Source organism: Hypanus sabinus, chromosome 26, assembly GCF_030144855.1.
Source record: "Hypanus sabinus isolate sHypSab1 chromosome 26, sHypSab1.hap1, whole genome shotgun sequence".
NCBI lineage: Eukaryota > Metazoa > Chordata > Chondrichthyes > Myliobatiformes > Dasyatidae > Hypanus > Hypanus sabinus.
Window position 1 is genome coordinate 40,105,544 of NC_082731.1, and position 23,091 is coordinate 40,128,634.

The window sequence follows — 23,091 nt, forward strand, 5'->3', positions numbered from 1 at the left end:
ACGAAAAAAAAGAATAGAACTCGCAAACCCCAACCCGCCCGTTCAACTCCTCCCTCGTACAAAAACTAACAGATCACCCTTCCCAGACACGGCAGCTTAAACGTCAAACCCCTAACCCCCAAACCCCTCCCACACAAAAAAACAGCAAAAATGACCCCCACCTTCTCTCACACAGAAAAACCTAACACATCACTCACACATAAAGGTACCAAGTCTTAAATCCCCCAACCCCTCCCTCAGCCAAAAACTGTAACATACCACCCACCCGCCAATCAGCAATACGAAAGAAAACAAAGCAAAACCAAAAGACACCTATGGTCGCGTGTGTCTCAGAAACTCAAAATTATCTTCCGCAAGCATCAAGGAGAGCGAGAGGTCGGACACAGGTTGTGGGAAGTGACCAACAACCCACGGCCTCTCGGCCTCTGGCCCGACCCGTGATGAGTGACCGCTGACCCAATGCGGCCTCCCGACCCGCGGAGTGCTACCTGGGACCGGCCCAACACACGCATAAGGAATGGGAGTAAGCCACATGAGCATTATCTGCCGGGAAGAGGGTGATTGTTGTAAAAAGTACATCTGGTGTTTCTACTTCCTCAGAAGGCCGAGAAACTCGGAATGCCCCAAATGCCCGCCTCCTGCTCTCGTTGCTGCCGGAGCACAACCCCTCTCTCCCACAAGTGGAGAGAAAGAGAGCCTGTCCGAGATACCCAAGTGTTGTGCTGGGTGATAGACAGTAGTTTTTAATAGCCTCTGATAAAGGTCACTTTGGGAGGGAGGGGTTTCTCTTGCTTGCATGGTGGTGGGGGGGGGTGGGTCGGTGTTTTTGCTAGCACGGGGGGTGGGGTAGCAGGACGGTCGGTGATACTGCTGTTGCTTGTACAATCCGGAGGGGGTGTTTCAGGGTTCTGATGTTTCTATCCATTCTTTGGGGTTTCTCTGTTCCGTGGATGTCTGTGAAGAGTAAGAATTTCAGGTTGTGTACTCCATACATTCTCCAACATTATATTAAACCAGCTGAAATCCCTCAGCAAATTTTACACATAATACTGTGCAAAAGTTGTAGACAAGAAAGTCTTAGGTGTCTGAGTCTTTTGCACAGTACTGTGTTAGTCAACGTGTAGCAGAGAGCGTTTGTAAATCTGGGAGGAGCAAAGGATGGTGGGAATGGCGAGGGTGGAGCACCAAGGCAGAGGTGCGGGACAGGTGGTAGAGAAGCAATGCCGGAGGTGGTGCTGTGGGTGCTGACTCATCCAGCCCTGAGGCACCAGACAAGGCCATTTGATTCTAAATAATTGGTTTAATGATCTTTACAGAATGTCTCTCTGGTGCTTCACACTCTCACTCCTCTCCCTTCTCCATTTCCCAACCTCTCCCTGCCCCCTTCCCACCCTGTCCACAATAGAGACCCGTATCAGAATAAGGTTCATCATCGCTCACTTATGAAATGGTTTTTTTTCTTTGCGGCACCAGTACAGTGCAATACATAAAACTACTACAGTACTCTGCAAGAGCCTGAGGCATTCTCGCCATTTAAGTATGCCTCCTAAGACTTTTGAACGTTATTGTCGGTTTCATAGAAAGCATCCCATCTGGATGCACCACAGATAGGTATGGCAACTGTTCAGCCCAAGCCCACAAAAAAAATTGTAGAGTTGTGAACATAGCCCAGCCAATCGTAGAAACCAGCTTCCCCACCGTTGATTCCATCTACAATTCCAGCTGACTCAGGAAAGCAGTCAACAATATTAAGAACTCCTCCTGTCCCCATTAATTCTCTCTTCTCCCTCCCATCGGGCATAAGATATGTACCACCAGGCTCAAGGGCGGTTTCTTCCAAACTGCAATCCAACTGAGCTGACCTTTTATATGTTGAAGATGAATTCTTGATCTCCCAATCTCTCTCGTCAGGGCCCTATATCTGTCTCTCTACACCGTATTGCCACTCTAACTGTAAACACTATATTCTGAGTTTTGTCTTTCCATTTATACTAGTTTTGTCATAAAGGAGTTTAGCACAGAAACAGGCCCTTCAACCCATCTAGTCTGTGCCAAACCACTTAAACTGCCTACTCCCATCGACCTGTACTACGACTGAAGCCCTCCATACCCCTACCATCGCTGTACCTATCCAAACTTCTCTTCATTGCTGAAATCAAGCTCGTATGCACCACTGGCACTAGCAGCTCGTTCCACACTCTCACCACCTTTTGAGTGAAGAAGTTTCCCCTCATGTTCCACTTAAGATCTTCACCTTTCACCCATGACTTCTGGTTGTAGTCCCACCTAACCTCAGTGGAAAAAGCCAGAATGCATTTACCCTAACTGTACCCCTCATAATGTTGAATACCTCTACCAAACCTCTGCTCAGTCTTGATGCAATGATGTATCTAATGACCTATATGGATGGTGCACAAACAGAAATGTTTCACTGTATCTCAGCACATGTGACAATAATAAAGCAGTTACCAACAGTAAGCTTTCATTTCACTGCTTTTCCATCTACCTCCATCTCAGAATGATTCAGGAACTCTGCAACCAGTTCTCTTAAAGCAAGAGAAAGCTCCCACCTTTAAGAAAGAGACATCTGGGCTTTGTATCTCCCTCTGCAACTGGATCCTCAGCCTCCTCATCAAAAGACAACAGTCTAGATCAGAAATAACATCTCCAACTCCCAAATGATCAATACTGGCACAGCTCAAGGATATTATTGCTTAACCCACTGCTCTGGTCTCTCCACACTCAGGACTGTATGGCTAGACGCAGTTCAAATGACATTGATAAATCTGCAGACAACACAACTACTGTTGGCAGACTTTCAGATGCTGATGGGAAAGCATACAGGAGCAAGGTTGAGTGGTGTCACAGCAACAATCTTGCTGTCAGCATCAGTAAGACCAAAGGATTGATTGCGGACTTCAGAAGGAGTAAGATGAGGGCACACACACCAGTCTTCCAAGGGGAAAGAGTGAGTGATTTTGAGTTCCTGGTTTCAACATCTCTGAGGATCTATCCTGGGCGCACCATATTCATGCAGTTCCAAAGAAGACATGACAGCAAATATATTTCATTAGGAGTTTGAGAAGGTTTGGTATGTCACCAAAGACACTCACAAATTTCTACAGATGTACCATGGACAGCATTCTAACTGGCTACATCACCATAGGGGGGTCTGGGGTGGGGAGAGGGCACTGTACAGGATCAATATAAGCTGTAAACTCAGTCATATCCGTCATGGGCACTGGACTCCCCTGTATCCAGGACATCTTCAAGGAGAGAAGCCTCAAAAAGGCAGTATCCTTCTCTAAGGACCCCATCACCCAGGACATGCCCTCTTCTCATTGCTACCATCAGGACGGAGGTACAGGGATCTTAAAGCACCCACTCAATGATTCAGAAACAGCTTCTTCCCCAGTGCATACAGACTGCAAATTACAATTTGATATTATTATGTACTGCAAAGTACTGCTGTCGCATAACAACAAATTTCGTGATGCACATGATATCAAACCTGATTCCGATTCTGAATTGTATGAATGAAATACATGATACATTGTGTACTTGGTGTTTACGGGCGGTTTGTAGTTTGCAAACACTCAAATAATGGGCACACTACATATAAACCAGCACCCATAATGTTATTAAATTCAAAAGTCAGACATACTGTACCTACCTTGGTTCCTACAAAAGACAGAACAACCTTACTCTCTTTTCATTTTTAGCAATAGTTCTTTCTTATCAGCCTCATTATAAAAGTAGACATTTGGTTACCATATTGAATGATTTGTGTGTATTTCCTGACTTAAGGACAAAATTGACTAAAAACAGAACTCATTCATTACTTAGCGATGGCCAGTATTACAAGCTTTGTTATGTAATATATACAGCATACAGTAGTGTGCTCATACAGTGTGCTCTCTCATACAGTAGTGTGCAAAAGCCTTAGATACTGTATATATTAGATATATATAGTGCACAGTACTCTAGTAATTTTATATATTGCACTGTACTGCTACCGCTACCAAAAAAAAAACAAATTTCATGACACGTGAGTGACAATGAACCTGCTCTGATTTGGGTCTCCATTGTGGACTGGGAGTGGGAAGGGGGCAGGAAGAGGGGAGTCGTGGGTGGGAAAAGGGGAAGGGTGAGGGGAGGGACCGGGAAGCACCAGAGAGACATTCTGTAATGATCGATAAACCAATTGTTTGGAATCAAGTCACATTGCCTGGTGTGCATCTGCACCACCACACCACCCCCAGCCCCCGCCTCTGGCACTCCTTCTCTGCCACCTGTCCCACACCCCTCCCAGGGCACCCAACCCTCACCATTCCCAACATTCTTTGTTCCTGCCATATTTACAAACTCACTCGCCATTCCACATTGACAAATACAGTACTGTGCAAATGTCTTAGGAGCCCTAGCACTATATAGCTATATTATGCAGATGCACAGTCCTGCGCAGAAGTTAGATACTGCGCAGGACTGTGCATCTGCACTCAGTAGCCACTATATTAGGTACTGACCATCAAAATGGGGAAGAAATATGATCTAAGTGACTTTGACCATGGAATGATTGTTGGTGCCAGATGGGATGGTTTGAGTATTTCAGAAACTGCTGATCTCCTGGGATCTTCACACACAACAGCCTCTAGGGATTACAGAGAATGAACAAAAAAAACATCCAGTAAGCAGCAGTTCTGTTGATGAAAATGTCTTGTAAATGAAAGAGGTCAGAGGACAATGCCCCGAGTGGTACAAGCTGACAGGCAGGTGACAGTAACTCAAATAACCATGTGTTACAGTGTGCACAGAGGATCATGTCTGAACGCACAGCATGTCAAACATTGAAGTGGGTGGGCTACAGCAGCAGAAGACCATGAACAGACATTCAGTGACCACTCTATTAGTTACAGGAGCTAACTGATAAAATGGTTACTAAGCCTATTGTTCGTTGGCCTTCTAATGCCAGCATTTTTATTTGAGCAATCAAATATATATTATTTTTAAGTAAATATATATATATTAAGTATATATATTTACTAAAAAAATGAGAACAGCAATAAACAGAACCCAAAAATAACTGCATATCAAAAACAACCTAAAGAGGGGAGATTCAGAATCTCCGATTAACCCGGAACTGCTAACTAATCATCATCATCAAATGTGCCGTGTCATATGACATGGGCGATCATGGTCCCATGACCACGCTTGCTCTTAGCAAGTTCTACAGAAATGGCTTGCCATTGGTTTCCTCTGGGCAGTGACTTCACAAGATGGTTGACCCCCCCCCCCCCACAGACATTATCAATACTCTCCAGAGATTGTCTACTAACTAATCAGGAGCTTAAATAACACAAGTATCTTGAACATAAGAAACCTAGAAATAACAAACAGACCAGAAACCTCCAAATAACCTTAACCTAAATAATCAGAATTCAAGTACTCAGCATTCACAGTAGGATGCAAGCTAACAATTAATAAAAATAAATCTTGATGAGGAGAATCTCAATTGCCAAATAATCCAGAAACCTTGGTAACCAGGTCCCATATAAATTCAGGAGTCAAGATTGTTTAATGTCATTTCCAGTAGACAAGTGTAAAGCAAAATGAAATAATGGTTACTCTGGATCTAATGCAGCACAAAAAAATTAAGATAAAAACACAATAAAGAACACAATCAATAAAAATATATAAAATAACATATATACACAGATTAGGGCTTCCTAACGTTTTTATGCCTAAAATTAACTGAAGGGTGAGTGGACCCCAGGTTGGGAGATGTATGGAGGGATATGAGCCAGGTGCAGGTCAGTGAGACTAGGCAGAAAAATGGTTCGGCACAGACAAGAAGGGACAAAAGGCCTGTTTCTGTACTGTAATGTTCTATGCTCTATGGGAACCCTTGACATAGATTGATTTTATGTCCATAAAGAGACGCTAAGCACAGGAGTGCCTGTACTCTCTGACAGAAAACAATAATGTAGTGGTGGTGGGTGGTGTGGTAGGGCTATTAGTGGACGTGCTGATCAGCTTGGGAAATGATTTCTCCTGGAGAACAGTTGTCGAATGATTGGGTGACAGATATCTATCCCCGCTTCCTCTATTCCCCACACTGACTCATCATTTCTTTTCACCTGCCTATTATTTCTCCCTGGGGAAATTTACCTCCTTCCCTTTCTCCTACCGTCCATCTCCTCTATCAGATTCTTTCTTCTCGAGCCCTTGACCTTTCCCATCCACCTGGCTTCACATCTATTCTAACCTCTTTCCCACACCCCCACAACTTTTTATTCTGGCATCTTCCTTCTTTCTTAGTCCTGAAGAAGAGCATTGGCCCAAAACTTAGACTGTTTACTCTTTTCCATAGATGCTGCCTGGCCTGCTGAGCTCCTGCTTGTATAACTCTGGATCTCCAGCATCTCCAGACTTTATTGTGTTTGTGCTTCAGGAAAGTCAATGTTTTTTTTTGAGTCTGGTGGTCCTGATGTGGATTCTGTGTCACCTCCTCCCTGATAGGAGAGGGATTCAACATGATATAAACAAATAAGACAAGACAGGAAACAATAATTTGCTTGTAGGTCAACTATGCAGTCATTGAAAAATGACAGCATGAGATTTGAGAAAAGACATGCATTATTATCACTGAAAGATATGGACAGCATGTCCAAGGACCTCTGGATGTCAAGAGATATTGAGAGTAAGATAAAGAAAAAAAAAACAAACATATGGCATGTGCACTGAATTGAATTGAAAACAGGGAGGTTAGGAAGCCTAAGTGATGCTTAAAAATCACGATGGAAAAGAAAGGGTGAGTGCTCTGCTCACTGTTCTACTTTCTCTATGCCCATTACTGCATGCATAGGCATAGCTCAAATGTCATCTATAAATTTGCTAATGATGCAACCACTGTTGGGAGGATGTCAGATGGAGATGAGAGGGCATACAGGAGCGAGATATACCAGCTAGTTGAGTGGTCTCACAGCAATAACCTTGCACTGAACATCAGTAAGACCACAGAGGTGATTGTGGAATTCAGGAAGGGTAAGATGAGGGGAACACAATCCAAATAGTGGGATCAAAAGGGAAGAAAGTGAGTAATTTCAAGTTCCTGGGTGTCAAGATCTCTCAGGATCTAACCTGGTCCCAACACATCGATGCAGCTATAAAGAAGGCAAGACAGTGGCTATATTTCATACAGAGTTTGTGGCAATTTGGTTTGTCACCTAAAACACTCGAAAACAGCTGTACCGTGGAGAACATTCAGACTGGCTGCTTCTCTGTCTAGTATGGAGAGGGGTGCTGCTGCACAGGATCTTAAGAAGCTGCAGAAAGTTTCAAAATTATTCAGCTCCATCATGGGTACTATCCTCCATGGTATCTAAGACATCTTCAAGGAGCAGTGTCTCAGAAAGGCAGCAGCCATCATTAAGGACCCCCATCACCCATTACATGCCCTCATCTCATTGTTACCATCAGGAAGGAGGTACAGAAGCCTGAAGCCAAACAATCAATGATTCAGGAACAGCTTCTTCCCCTTTGCCATTCAATTTCTGAATGGATATTGAACCCACAACTGTTACCTCACAACTTTTTTTTATTTCTGTTTTTATACCACAGTATTAATTTAACTGTTAAACCTCAGTCTGATTCTGATATAACTTGCCAAAAAGATTAAGGAGAGTTGAAGTTAAAAGATTAAGCATTTTAAAAGATAACTAGGGAAAGAGTTGGGCCTATAGGAACCAAAGGACTATCTGTGTGTTGGGCCAGAGAACAGAGGCGAAGTCGTAATACTTCTCACCTTCAGAAAAGGACAATATAGCTGGTGAATTCAGAGGGGACAGTGAAATTTCTAAGGTGGGTTGAAAGCTAGTTAAAATTGCAGTCCTAATGAGATCTATCCCAGACTGCTATTGAAAGGAAGGAAAGAGACTGCTGGAGCTCCAGAGATTTTTAAATCACTAGCCATAAGTGAGGTGCCAGATAACAAGAGGTCAGCAAAGGTCAAAGGTCAGAAATAAAACCATAAGATGTAGGATCAGAATTAGCCCATTTGGCCCATCGAGTCTGCTGCACCAGTTCATTATGAGCGATCCATTTTCCCTCCCAATCCCAATCTCCTGCCTTCTCCCTGTATCCCTTCATGCCCTAACTCATCAAAAAGCTATCAATCCCTGCCTAAAATATACCCAATGACTTGGTCTCCATAAGATGGATAAAATTCCAAGTATGTGAATCAGTGGTAGGGAAGCTATTGGGAAAGATAAAATCTGAGGGACAGGATTAATGTACACTTGGAAATATGTGGATTTAGCATGGCTTTTTCCTGTATAAGAAATATGATTCAGTTATTCACAGAGATAACAATTGTACTGGTGAAGCCTTTGATAAGATACAACAGAAGAGATTGGTCCAAAAGATAGAAGTTACTGAGCCACAGAGTAATGAAGCACTACAGCACAGAAACAGCCCCTTCAGCCCATCTAGTCCATGCTCATCTGTTTTTATGCCTAGTCCCATCTATCTGCACTTGAACCACAATCTTCCACACCTCTCCCATCCACCTACCTATGTCGAAGAAATATGACTCTAGAGGCCAGACTTGATATCTTTATTCAGCATGATATCATAGACAGCCCGCAGAAAGGTGCAAGGCTCTGAGTTATGGAGCAATTTTGGCATATATTCATACTCACGAAAAGCAAATGTACATGACTACATGAGTACCAGATATTCTTAATCTTAGAGCAGTGAAGCGGATGAAAGCAAACTTCTCTTAAACATTGCAAATGAACCCAGATCCACCATTTCCGTTGACAACCTGCTCCATCCTCAGGCGTTCCCAGCCTATTGTTATGCCACGGACCCCTACCATTAACTGAGGGGAACGTGGACCCCAGGTTACGAACACCTACTCTAAGTGAATAGGCTTTCCCTTCAGGTTCCCATAAAATATTTCACCTTCCACCCTAAAGCTGTGACTCTTAATGGTAGACTCACCCACCTCAGGGGCAAAACTCTTGCATGTATTTACCCTACAATACCCATCATAATTTTGTAAGGTCTGCCCTCATCCTCCCACGTTCTGGGGAATACAATCCTAACCTTTTGAACCTTTCCCTATTGGAGTCCTTGGGATTAAAGTCAAGTTGGTGAATTGGATCCTAAAAGAGTTGGGTTGATGAATCAGAGGGTGACCTTGGAGGGTTGACTTACTGATTGGAAGCCTGTGACCAGTGGCGTACACAGGAATTGGAGCAGGGACTGTTTAAACGTCACAACCACGGACACTCACAGTTCAGCAAATGTACTCGTGAATACGCACATTCCAGCTAATTACTGTTTCATTAAGGCGGCTCGAGCCCCCTTCTTTTCGTTGTAACCTTGTCGAGACTTGAGCAAAGCAGAGCGACACTACGCTCCATATTTACCTTCATCCTCATCTGAGAGAGAGGACTGCCGTTCCGACTGACGCTGAAAAGGGGCAGTATACGGTTTAGCATTTAGATATTGCTTTCGGCTGCGGTGTTGGCACTTAACCTTCGGTTTGGGGGGCTCTTAGTTAACGGCCCCATTAGCCGAGAGTGTATTGTTTCCTTTCCCGAGAAATTCTGCAAAGTTCGCAGTAAAGTCGACCCGCTTCAGCGTCTCTCTCTCTCTCTCTCCACACTTGGGCCATATCTCAATATTCTGACTATACTGTATTATGATTTGGAGATGAATAAATGTTTGCGGATGACATAAAAAATTGGCAGTGGCGCTGCCAGTGAGTCAGATGGTGATAGGATGTTACTGATCAATTCATAAAAAGGGAATATCAATGGCAGATGGAATTTAATCCCGGTAAGTGCAAGGTGATGCACTTGAGAAGGATTAATAAGCTTAGGACATTAGGGCCATCTATAAATTTATCAATGACTCAACGATTGTTGGCAGAATTTCAGATGGTGACAAGGTGGTGTACAGGAATGAGACAGATCAGCTGGTCGAGTGATGTCGCATCAACCTTGCACACAGCATCAGTAAGATCGCGGAATCGATTGTGGACTTCAGGAAGGGGAAGTCGGATGAATACACAACAGTGCTCTCCGCGGGGTCAGCAGAGGCAAAGGTGAGTTTCAAGTTCCAGGGTGTCAACACCTCTGAGGATCTATTCTGGGCCAAAGATATTGATGCAATGAAAAAAAGGGATGACACCGGCAATATTCCGTTAGGAGTTTAAGGCGATTTGATATGTCACTGAAGACTCTTGCAAATTTCTACAGATGTACCCTGGAGAGCATTCTGACTAGTTACATCATTCTCTGGTATGCAGGCAACAATTCACAGGATCAGAAAAACCTGTAGAGGGTTATAAACAGCCTGCTCCAAATTGGGCACTTGCCTCCCCACTATCAAGAACATATCCAAAAGGCGATGCATCAAGAAGGCAGCATCCATTACTAAGAACTCCCATCAACCCAGAACATGTCTTCTGCTCGATTCTACCATCAGGGAGGAGGTACAGGAGCTGAAAGGCATGCACTCGACGTACTCGGAACAGCTTTTTCCCTCCATCATCAGATTTCTGAATGTTCCGTGAACCCACTAACACTGCCTCGCTACTTTTGTTCTCTTTTTGCCTTACTTATTTCTTTTTTATATACACTTCTCATCATAAATACTGGTGTTTTATGCATTGCAATGTACTACTGATGCAAAGCAACAAATGTCACAACAATATGTCATCAATAATAAACCTAATTCTGGCCCCGGTGATTTGAGGAACAGAACCGTGAGGTTCAAATTGTGGATGACAGCACGAGTACTGAAAGAGATGGAAGGTGGCATATGGGATGCTTGCCTCCGTTAGTCAGGCTATTGAATACAAGAGCAGGCTCAACATTATACTCGTACAAAATTATAAGAGGTATAGATAGGGTAAATGCAAGCAGGCTTCTTCTACTGAGGTTGGGTGGGACTACAACTAGAGGTCATGGGTTAAGGGTGAAAGGTGGAATGCTTAAGGGGAGCATGAGGGGAAGCTTCTTCACTCAGAGGGTCATGAGAAGGTGGAATGAGCAAGTGGTGCTTGCTACTTTAAGAGAAGTTTGAATAGGTACATGGTCCTGGTGCAGGTCGATGAGAATAGACAGTTTAAATGGTTCAGCACGGACTAGATGGGACAAAGGACCTGTTTCTGTGTTGATTAAAACACATTGGTTGGCTTACATTGAAGTGTTGTGTATAATTGTAATCATCCCACTTTACGAAAAGCATAATTGCACTGGAGAGCTTACGCAGGACATCGGTCCAGTTGTCACCTGGGATAGATTACTTCATTACCAAGAGAGACCAGATGGGCTGGGCTTATTAGCGGAAAAAGAGAGAGATTATAAGGGGCCGAAAGAGTGCAGAAATTATGAAATTTTTACCCAGATCCAGGCAGCTGAAAGTGGATGACATAGATTCAGAGTGAAGGCAAGAAGCCTAGAGGGATCAGGCATGTTGTGATTGGAATCCAGATCGTGCTCCCCGTACGGATGGTGAAGGCAGAGAATCTCACGGCACTGAAGAAAAATCTGGATGAGCACTTAATTTGCCAAGGCAAAGGCAGCAACAGATCAAGTACTGGGGAATGAGGTAAGTGCTAATGGAGACTTGATGTTCACTCTGAGTGTGATGGGCTGAAGGGCCTGTGTCTATTCTGTGTGACATCATGACTAACTTGTTCAGGAGTGATAGCGCCATAGAAAACTACAGCACAGAAACAGGCCCTTTGGCCCATCCAGTCCATGCCAGACCATTTAAACTGCCTAGCCCCATCGACCTGCACCCAGATCATAACCCTCCATGACCCAATCAATCATGTACCTATCCACTTCTCTTAAATGTTGAAATCAAGCTCACATAAAACCACTTGTGCTGGCAGCTTATTCCCCAAGAGAACAAGTTTCCCCTCAAGTTCCCCTTAAACTTTTCACCTTTCACCCTTAACCCATGACCTCTAATTGTAAGCCCACCCAACCTCAGTAGAAAAAGTTTGCTTGCATTTTCCCTACCTATACCCCTCACAATTTTGTATACCTCTATCATATCTCCCGTCAATAAAAACATGACCTGAAATAAAATAGAAACACTAAAATGTCAGGAGCTTCAGAATAAACCACAGCTTCTAAATAAAGGAAAGCCTAAACAATGCAGATTCACAAATAACTATGGCCTAAATAAATGCAATCTAATCAAAAAGGAAAAAGATCAACTTTGTTTGCCACATAGACATCAAAACACACAGTGAAATGTGTCGTAAATTGTGTCAACAAGTAACGCTTTGCAAGGATTGTGCTGGAGTCGCTGGGCCTCTGATGCCAACAGCATGCCCACAACTCCCTAATCCTGATTAACCTGTGGGAGGAAACCAGAGCACACACTCGGTCACAGAGAGAATGCACAGATTTGTTATGGGCAAAGGCAGGAAACGAACCCAGACTGGTGATTGTTGGAGCCACAAAACACAGCACTAACTGCTATAGTACCCCAACTAGAACCTGAGTAACAGAGGCCTCTCCAATAAACAGAAGCTCAGTCACCTGTAGAACAAGTAAACAAGATCCCCTAAATATCAACAGAATCAGAATTAGATTCAGGCTTAATATCACCAACATATGTCATGACTTCTGTTTACTTTGTGGCAGCAGTACAATGCAATACATAATAATAGAGGAAAACTGAATTTAAGAAATATATAATAGCTGAACTAAATAGCTGGTGCAAAAATAGAAATAAAAAAAGCAGTGAGATAGTGTTCACGAGTTCAACGGCCATTCAGAAATCAGACGGCAGAGGGGAAGAAGCTGTTCCTGAATCATTGAGGCTTCTGTCCCTCTTTCCTGATGGTAACAATGAGAAGAGGGCATGTCTCGGGTAACGAGGATCCTTAATGATGGGCACCGCCCTGTTGATGCATGGTTCCTTGCAGAAATCCCAAATAAAAAGGCATCAAAAGATTACACAAAACCCTATAAAGGTGATGACGAATCAGCATATAGGAATGAGATTGAAAATCTAGTTGAGTGGTGCCATAACAACAAAGTCAGCAAGACCGAGGAACTGATTATTGACTTCAGGAGGAGGAAACCAAGGTCCATTAGCCAGCCCTCATCAGAAGATCAGAGGCAGAGAAGATCAGCAACTTCAAATTCCTCTGTGTTATTATTTCAGAGGTCTTGTCCTAGGTCCAGCATGCAAGTGCAATTGTGCAGAACGCAAGGCAATTCCTCTACCTGCTTAGTAGGATGCGGAGATTTAGCACAACACCTAAAGCTGACAAACTCCTACAGATGTGTGGTGAAGAGTATATTGACTGGCTGCATTACAACCTGGTGTGGAAACACCAGTTTCCTTGAATGGAAAGTCTTCACAGGAAAAGGCCTCTCCACCATTGAGCACACCCACATGAAACATGAAAACAGCATCCATCATCAAAGGACCCCCACCACCCAGGACATGCTCTCTTCTCGCTCCTGCCTTCATAAAGACATAAGAAAAAGGAGCAGGAGTGGACCATCTAGCCTATTGAGCCTGCTCCGCTATTCAATAAGATCTGACCATGGATTCAACTTCACCTAACTGCCTTTTCCCAAAACTCTAATTCCCAACTATGCAAAAATCTACTCAACCTCGTCTTAAATATATTTACTGAGGTAACCTCCACTGCTTCATTGGGCAGAGAATTCCACAGATACACCACCCTCTGGGAAAAGCAGTTCCTCCTCATCTCCATCCTAAATCTACTCACCCAAATATGTCCCCTAAGTTCTAGTCTCGCCCACCAGTGGAACAATTTTCTTGCCTCTGTCTTACCTATCCATTTCATAATTTTATATGTTTCTAGAAGATTGGCACTCATTCTTCTGAATTCCATCTGGGACAGTCCCAGGCGACTCAATCTCTCCTGATCTCTAGAATCAACCTGGTGAACCTCCTCTGCACTGACTCCAAAGCCAGTATATCCTTCCTCGAGTACTGTATGCAGTACTCCAGGTGTGGCCTCACCAGTACCCTGTACAGCTGCAGCATAACCTCCCTGCTCTTAAATTCAATCCCTCTAGCAAAGACGGATAACATCCCGTTTGCCTTCTTGATAGCCTGCTGCACTTGCAAACCGACCTTTTGTGATTCATGAACAAGCACTCCCAAGTCCCTCTGCACAGCAGCATGCTGCATTTTTTCTACCATTTAAATAATAATCTGCTCTTCCATTTTTCCTTCCAAAGTGGATGACCTCGCATTTACCAGCGTTGTACTCCATCTGCCAGAGCCCTGCCCACTCAGTTAACCTATCTATATCTCTCTGCAGACTCTCAGGAAGAAGGCAAGCCAGAACTCTCAAGAACAAAAGTCATAACGTTGGTGAGGCCACACTTGTAGTATTGTGCACACTTTGTTCGCCCTGTATTCAGAAATATGCTACTAAACCAGAAAGAGTGCAGAGAAAACATTACCCAGATTTTGTTTGGACCTGGGGGCCTGAGTTACAAGGAAAGGTACTGATACGACAGGACCAGGGTCTTAGCGTGAGAAACTTCCCAACGTTTGGACTTTTTAAAAGCTGGGACAGAATGATTTAAAAGGCAGGGCAATGTGACCAGAGGCAAGGGTTGAGGCCAGTTCTTATCACTGTTCCACAACGGTTACTCCATTCCCCGCTGCACTGAGTTGAGCTGTGGCCCTGTTCTGGCAGCTCCAGGCTTCACATCTGTGGACTCACTTTTGTTGTGAATGCTGCTGTTTGTGTGATTTTTGTTTTTTCTTCCTCTCTCTGCCCACTGCATGCTTGCTGGTCTTTTTTTTAAATGAGTTCATACTTTAATACTTTATTGTCGCCAAACAATTGATACTAAAGCATACAATCATCACAGCAATATATGATCCTGCGCTTCACGCTCCCTGGAGTACAAATCGATAGTAAAACAATAAAAATTTAAATTATAGATCATAAATAGAAAATAGAAAAGGAAAAGTAAGGTAATACAAAAAAAACGAGAGACAGGTCCAGAAATTTGGAAGGTACAACCCAGATCCGGGTCAGGGTCCGTTCAGCAGTCTTATCACAGCTGGAGAGAAGGGGTTTCCAAATCTGGCCATACGAATCTTCAAGCTCCTGAACCTTCTCCCGGAGGGAAGAGGGACAAAAAGTGTGGTGGCTGGGAGGGTCGTGTCCTTGATTATCCTGGCAGCACTGCTCCGACAGTGTGTGGTGTAAAGTGAGTCCAAGGACGGAAGATTGGTTTGTGTGATGTGCTGGGCTGTGTTCACGATCTACTGCAGCTCCTTCCGGTCTTGGGCAGGACAACTTCCATACCAGGTTGTGATGCACCCTCGAAGAATGCTTTCTACGGTGCATCTATAAAAATTAGTGAGGGTTTTAGGGGACAGGCCAAATTTCTTCAGCTTTCTCAGGAAGAAAAGGTGCTGGTGAGCCTTCTTGGCAGAAGACTCTACTTGGTTAGACCAAGTCAGGTCATTTGTTTTTTTTTGAATTTACTTGTTCTGTGGCTGCCTGTAAGCAGACAAATCTCAGGGCTGTATGATGTATACATATTTTGATAATGAATGCACTTTGAAGTTGTGTAGATTAGAACTTTATTCTCTAGAATGCAGACACTGAGCAGAGAACTGATTGAAAGTATAGATTATCACCAAGACCACAGATGGGAGAGAAAGTAAATTGTCATTTTCCCAGGGAAGAGAGTGTGAAAAACAAGAGGGCATCAGAGGTGAAGGGTTTCACATCCTGGGGTTCACGGATCCCTTGCTACATGGTATGGGTCCACAGTATAGAAAAGGTTGGGAACCTTGGGAACCCCCGGAGCTGAGAGATTTAAAAGAGCCATCAAGGGCGGCTCCCACAGGCAGACAGCGGTGCGCATTTGGACTGAGCTTGCCAGAAGTAGTGGCTGAGGCAGAGACATTAGCAAAATTTAAAAGCCATCTCGGTTAGTAGATAGAGAGGAGAGGTTAGAGGGCTGTGCGCCAAATGAGGGCAGATGGGACCAGCTCACCGGGCAACACAGTCATCATGAACAAGGTAGACAGAAGGATCTGCTTCCCATCTGTTGCATGATTCCAAGACAGAGCCCAAATAAACAACAAATTCACCCAATACATTTCCGTCCCGCATTTTCATCCCTAAAGCATTACCTAAGAAACATCTGAATCCCAAAGAACTTCAATTCAACATAACCCAGTCTATACAAATACCCCAGACTTTAAACAACCAAGTTCCGGGCAATAAGCCAGGACCTCCATAATTAAAATAATTCTGGATGCCAATTAACACACACACAACCTCTGAATTCCAGAAAACATTCTAATAAATCACACAAGTTCAAAGTAAATTTGATTATCAGAGCTTATACTGTATATGTCACCACATACAATCCTGAGATTCATTCTCCTGTGGGCATACTCAGCAAATCTATAGAATAGTAACTACAACAGAATCAATTAAAGATCAAGTGGAGCATAGAAAACAAACTGTGCAAATGCAAATATAAATAAATAGCAATAAGTACTAAGAGCATGAACTATCAAGATAAAGATTCCTTAAAGTGAGATCATCATTTGTAGGAACATCTCAATGGATGAGCGCAGTTATCCACTTCTGTTCAAGAGCCTGATGTTTGATGATTAGGAACCATTCTTAAACCTGCTGGTGCGAGTCCTGAGGCTCTTGTACCTTATATGTGATGGGGGCAGCGAGAAGAGAGCATGGCCTGGGTGATGAGGATCTCTGATGAATGATGCTGCCTTCCTGCGACAATGTTTCATGCAGATATGCTCAGTGGTTGGGAGGGCTTTACCAATGAGACTGGGCCAAATCCATTACCTTTTGTAGGATTTTCCCATTAAAGGCATTGGTGTTTCCATACCAGGCTATAATCCAAGAGTCAGCTGCAAACCCAACTAAGTATCTCATTTCTCCAAGTATCACAGGATACCAAAGAATTCAGGAAACCTATGAATCAAAGAAAAACACTGGAATCTAAAAAAATCACAATCCAGGTCCCCACTATTGAGCACATCTGCATGAAACACTGTCACAGGAAAGCAGCATCCCTCATCTGGGAGCCCTATCACTCATGCTACAGTTCATGCTCTCGTCTCACTGCTGCCATCAGGAAGAAAGTTCAGGAGCTTTAGAACTCACACCACCAGGTTCAGGAAAAGTTACTACACCTTAACGATCAGAATCTTGAAACAAAGGAGACAACTTCTCCGGTTCTGACATCCAGTGGACTCACTTTCAAGGTCCCTTCATCTCATGTTCTTATTTATTTATTCTTATTTCTTTTTTTTTGTATTTGCACAGTTTGTTGTTTCCTGCACTCTGGTTGAATACCCAAGTTGTTGTGGTCTTTCAGTGATTCTGTTCTGGTTATCATTCTCCAGATTTATTGAGTATGCTCACAAGAAAATGAACTTCAGGATTGCAATTATAATAAATTTATTTTGAACTTTGAACTTAGACAACCAAAAGCTAAATAATATACTTCAGCAGGATTGAACCAATGTAACCAGATACTTGGAAAATGGAACATAAAAGAGTAGAGCATATGAACAGGCCATTTGGCCCACAATGTTATGCTGAACCAGCTAAAAATCAAACCAAAAACAGTCAAACATTAATCCCTCCTACCTACAGCAGTAGGCAGCCATCGATCCCAGGGGATCATGGGTTTGGGCCTCTGGTGGACTGTGTCTTCTCCAGAGCACCAGCCTGGGTGGGAAGATCTGGCTGTTGCCCTTACAGCAGGTTCCCCCTCTCCACCTCACTACGTAGTCCGAGAGAAGGGCAAGGGCCGAAACAGCTTGAGCCAGTGTCGGTGGCCAGAATGAAGTTGTAAACATCAAACTGCCTCAGGGACCTCTGCTCCGGATTTCTTCCTCCGGGTTTACTCCCGAAGCTTTTCCCATGGGTAGGTATGGCCACAAGGCAGTGGCGGTTTAAAATCAGTTTTCCCTCTCCTAGGCCGACTGCCTTCCAAGGCTGAGGAGCCCCACCTGCTCCTACCTACACCATGTCCGTATCCCTCCATCCTCCTTATAGCCATGTGCCAATCTAACCATTAAAACAGTGACCCGTACAGGGATCAAACCCGCGACCCTGGCATCATCAGCAGCACACTCTCACCAGCTGACCTCACTGCAAAACCTCACTACCTAAAGAAAGCTCCCAAGTAATAACCCTGTGTAATAGGGGACTACATATGTCGTAAAATTTGTTAACTTAGCGGCAGCGGTACAGTGAAATACATTATAACCGAAAAAATAAATAATACAGTAAACATATATGTATAATAAATAGTTAAATTAAAAGTATTGAGGTAGTGTTCATGGATTCAATGTCCATTTAGAAGTCGTATGGAAGAAGGGAAGAAGCTGTTCCTGAATCGCTGAGTGGGTGACTTCAGGCTTCTGTACCTCCTTCCGGACAGTGGAAGTTTTCGAGTGTTTTAGGTTGAGAAATCAAATCTCCTCAAACTCCTAATGAAATATAGCCCCTCCCATAAACTTGCCCCTAACCATAATAAACTCTGACCTTCCAATGCACGGATTCTAAATAAGCTAAATTAACAACGATAATCGCGTAAACCAGAATGTAAACAACTAACGCTTTCATCAGTGGCCACACATAAATCAGACTGCAGGTCACATCCCCTGAGCATAACGAAAGTAATCCAGATATTGCAAGTAAAATCAGGATCACAGAATAATTCTGGTCTCCCGAACGAGATCAACCTAGAAACTGGAATGCAGGTAATCCGAAACCGTCACAAATAATTCAGGACACCAATTAGGCCGCCAAACAACGCAACCTCGCCATTCGAGAAGTTAAATAACCCAGGTCCCCAAATAAACAAGCGACCTGAAGAAAGTCAGGGCAGGACAGAAGCAAACAACCCGGACCCTGATATAAATCAAGGTTCCGAGAAACAAAATACCTGAGCTTAAAGTAAATCAGTTACTCAATAGGGCAGCCGAAATAGAACTCATAATATCCATGCTCTCTCCCTCACTACTTTCTTGACCAGGGTCCCGGTGCCCACATCCCCACATCTTCTAGATCAGGGGTTCCTGACCTTTTTTAAGCCGGTTAACTGAGGAGTCCACGGACCCCAGGGTGGAAACCCCGGACGGAGACCCTTGAATCCGGGTTCCAGTTTATCCAGATCACCAAAGTACCAATGCCATGCTCCCCCCACCCCAAAATTCCTCACACTCTCGAATGGCTGAGTTGCTGCACAGGAGGATTTAAAAATACATTGAAAGCAAATTGAACACGGAGGAAGTTTCAAAGGTGAGTTGGGCTTCATGCGACACACTCTCTCTCAAACACACACACACACAAACGTTCATACACACCCGGTCTCCGCCGTGTCTCCCACCCTGCCCTCCCCTTGCTTACCTTCTCGATTTTAGCCAGCCATTCCCGGTTCAGCACCAGCTCTGACATAAACGCCTGGTGCTTCAGCCATTTTTTGTGCAGTTTCTGAGCATCATCGTGTGACGTGTTCCGGACTGTCAGCATCTTCTCATTAATCCACTCTGCCAACTGCAAGTGAGAGAGAAAACCGTGAGCTCCCCCCCCACCACACACACACACACTGCATCCTGGAGTGCTGCAGTTCTCCCACACCTCCCCTCCCCAGCCTCCTTGACTGACCTCAGCACATTCAGTCAGTGTGCAATACTGCAGTCCCTGCCTACCTACATCCCACACACACACCCACGTCACTGAGTGCTGCAGCAGGCTTCGACAGCAGCAGCCCCGGCCGCCTGCTCAAGTCCTCCCGCCCGGAGTGGCTGGGGCGAACAGGTTTACTTGCGAGGAAGAAGTCCTCAGAAAAGCGTTGGGACAAAGGGAGGTGCCGGAGGGGTGCGCCTCGCTAGGAGCCGAGCTTCAGACTGCAGCGCAGCCTGAGCGGAGGGGAGGCGCCGACGGGCTGAGCGAAATAGAAAACGGGCGCACCTTACCCCCCAGCGGGGCGGCGGGAACACCTGGACTGCCAAGGATGCCCGCTGGTTGCAGTCCGGCCGGTGTGCGAGGCAACCCGGCAACAATGCCACGTAGCCCGGCAACAGCGGGACTCGTCCAACCAAATCCGAGACACTCCCCACCAAACCACAGGGAAGCAACCCAGCCCCTGTGGACCAAATTAGCACTCCCATTGACCTCACCCTTCAAACTTGTCAACAGCACAGAACATGACCTGATGACTTCATCTGCCACCAACACACCCATGCAACATCTCCAGGCATTGGAGGGGCACAGGCTGTTTGCCAGTGCATCCATCCAACCGACTGCAAAGCACATCCTAACAACCAGGCAAAACACAGAAAACGCCAGCGGAACTCAGCAGGCCAGGCAGCATCTCTGGAAAACAGTTAACAGTCGAGGTTTCGGCCGAGACTCTTCCTCAGGACTTGGGGGAGAAAAGTGAGAAGTCAGAGTAAGAAGGTGGGTGGGAGAGGAGAGGAAGCAGTACAAGGTGGTAGGTGATAGGTGAAACTGGGAGGGGGGAGCGGGTGAACTAAAGAGCTGGGAGGTTGATCGGTGAAAGCGATACGGGGTTGGAGAAAGGGAAATATGATAGGAGAGGAGAGAAGGCCATGTTAGAAAGAGAAGAGGGAGGAACTCCAGAGGGAGGTGATGGGCAGGTAAGGAGATAAGATGAGAGAGGGAAATGGGAACGGGAATTACCGGACAATCGATCTTCAATCCAGATGTACCACTGGCAACCGCGGCCCAGTAGCGGCCTGCTGGTGGAGGGGAGGGGGGTAGGGAACAGCCAAATGGTGGGAAGAAACACAGCCTACTGGTAGAGAGAAAAAAAATCACAGCCATCTGGTGAGAAGTAAAAAAAGAACACAATGGCAGGAAAAAAAAGACAGCCCACTTGTAGCAGAAGATGGGCTACTGGCAGGTGAAACGTGGCCATTAGCAAAGAGAAACCGCAGACAGAAGTGCGACTGATTGGCGGAAGAAATTCTATCCAGCAACCATAACTACATCCCTATAGATCCAGTGAACACATCGGCAAATGCAAAGAAGGCATTGTCGCAGATTTAGAACTACAGAGCTGGGACAGGACGTTCTCCCCGTTCTGTGAATAAGAATGGAAGGAAGAGGAGAGCCCTTCAGGTCTGTACCACCATTCCACAAGACAACACTGATACAATCATGACATTAACACTGCTTCCCTGCTCTCTGTATTCCATCATCTCCACTTCATGTACATTTAGTGAAGGCAGCTCCATAGCTCTCTGGGGGAATAGGGCCATGGAGTCAGTCAGAAGAGAAGCAAGCTCACCAAACCTTCACAACCGCCCTGTGACACTAATCCCCTTTCCTCCCATATCTCCATCATACTCCCTCCAGATTTTCTCCCACCCACCTAATCGTGGCCAATTAACCTACAGCCTCCAACAGGATTACAACCTTCTCATTGGCCTTCTAAACTTGAGTGCCTAAGGACTCGGAGAACTTCATTGGCTGGAGTCAGGGCATTAGGCTTCAGCTCTTGGTCTAGTCACCCATGCCAAGCAGGTCAAAGGGTAGAGGTCCAGCTCAGGACTAACAACCCTGAATGGTCAAAAAAAATTATTACAGAAACATCAATGAAGAATCCTACAACATCTGAGTGGGTCGGTATTCCTGAGTCTCCATTAATGACTTGCTTTGACTGACAATAGTGAAGACCGCGAGGAAGCTACTGACACGATGAAGGAAGCCCTGAACACCACCAGAGATGGAGGACCTTCATTGCTGTCCTAAACGCCAGCGGTGTAATGCGTAGTAAGTAAGTAAATTAAAGTACAAGTCAGGGGGAAATGGAGTGCGGGGGTAGGCCACAACAAGGAGAACATGGAAACGCCACGCTGTCAGCACCAGAGGTTGGAAGTGAACCTGGGTCACCGGAGCCATGAGGAAGTTGTTTTTCTGCACTTTGGTGTCACCCTCCTCTTTCCCAATATTACTGCTCTTCTCCGCCTCAGATGTGCGAAGCCCCTCATCATAAAACTAGGCCTCCTAGCACTTGATACACCCACTGGGGAAATGTCCTCAAGGCATCTCAGACTCTTGGGGTTCAGTACAATCACCTCAGATTCCTTTGTACTTCACTAAGTACGGGGCTCAGCCTATACAATCTCACCTGTGGTGCTCACCCATAAGATATAGAAGCAGAATAAGCCATTTGGCCCATTGACTCTGCTCCAGCATTTCATTATGTCTGATCCATATCCCTCTCAGCCTTCTGCCCATATCCCTTCCTGCCCTGACTAATCAAGAATCTATCAGCCTCTGCTTCATACACAGCCAATGACTTGGCCTCCACACCCACCCGAGGCAAGGAATTCTGCAAATTCATCACCCCCCCCCCCCGTTTCTGTTAGGAACCCCTAAACTGTGCTCCTTCCCTACCGAGCCCTTCCGGTGGCTGTACCAAGGTTCAGTGCGTTCCTCTACACGTTTTCCTGTACTCTGCAATGTGTCAGTCCATAAAGCCATGAGGAGAAACAATGAGCAGAATTAGGCCATTTGGCCCATCAGGTCTTGGCCACACCAAGCTTGAGTGCTTCCAAGTCCCTCGGCTCAGCACACACTCACACACACTCAGCCATTCTGGAATGTGCCAGTCAGCATCATTCCTCCACGGGAATCTCAATGTGCTGGTAGACCAAACAGTTTCGGACAGACCGAAGGACATCTTTCACTGAGTTGATGATCTACCAGCAGCACTAGATGTATGTGTGTGTGTGTGTGTCCGGGGACAGCCCGCAGATCAGATGCCCCATCAAGTACAAGGTAGATCCCCAAACAACAAAACAAGTTCCAGCCACCACTGAGCACATCCTATAACATGCTCCGTGGCTACTGAATGGGTCCCAACAATCAACGACGAGCATGTTCAACATGCATCCCACCAATGGTGAAACAAACTCAGTGCAGAATACATTTAATCAAGCGACGCAGAAGACTGTGAGAGAGGGGTGTGTGAGCGGGGAAGCGTGGGGGGGACGTGTTGGGGGCGTGTGTGGGGG

General features: G+C 45.1%; 1 protein-coding gene across 5 annotated transcripts in view; it reads right to left on the bottom strand.

Annotated features, from left to right (window-relative positions):
- The window catches only part of LOC132381474 (spectrin beta chain, non-erythrocytic 1-like), a 210,632-nt gene that overhangs the window by 93,273 nt on the left and 94,268 nt on the right, over nucleotides 1-23,091 (bottom strand). For all 5 annotated transcript variants that reach the window (XR_009508044.1, XM_059950906.1, XM_059950908.1 and 2 more), the window contains one exon: nucleotides 19,454-19,600. Coding sequence is in view for 4 of the 5 variants with exons in the window: in XM_059950906.1 (XP_059806889.1) it covers nucleotides 19,454-19,600 (147 nt within the window). In the remaining variant the exon portion in view is untranslated. The remainder of the gene's footprint in view (nucleotides 1-19,453; nucleotides 19,601-23,091) is intronic.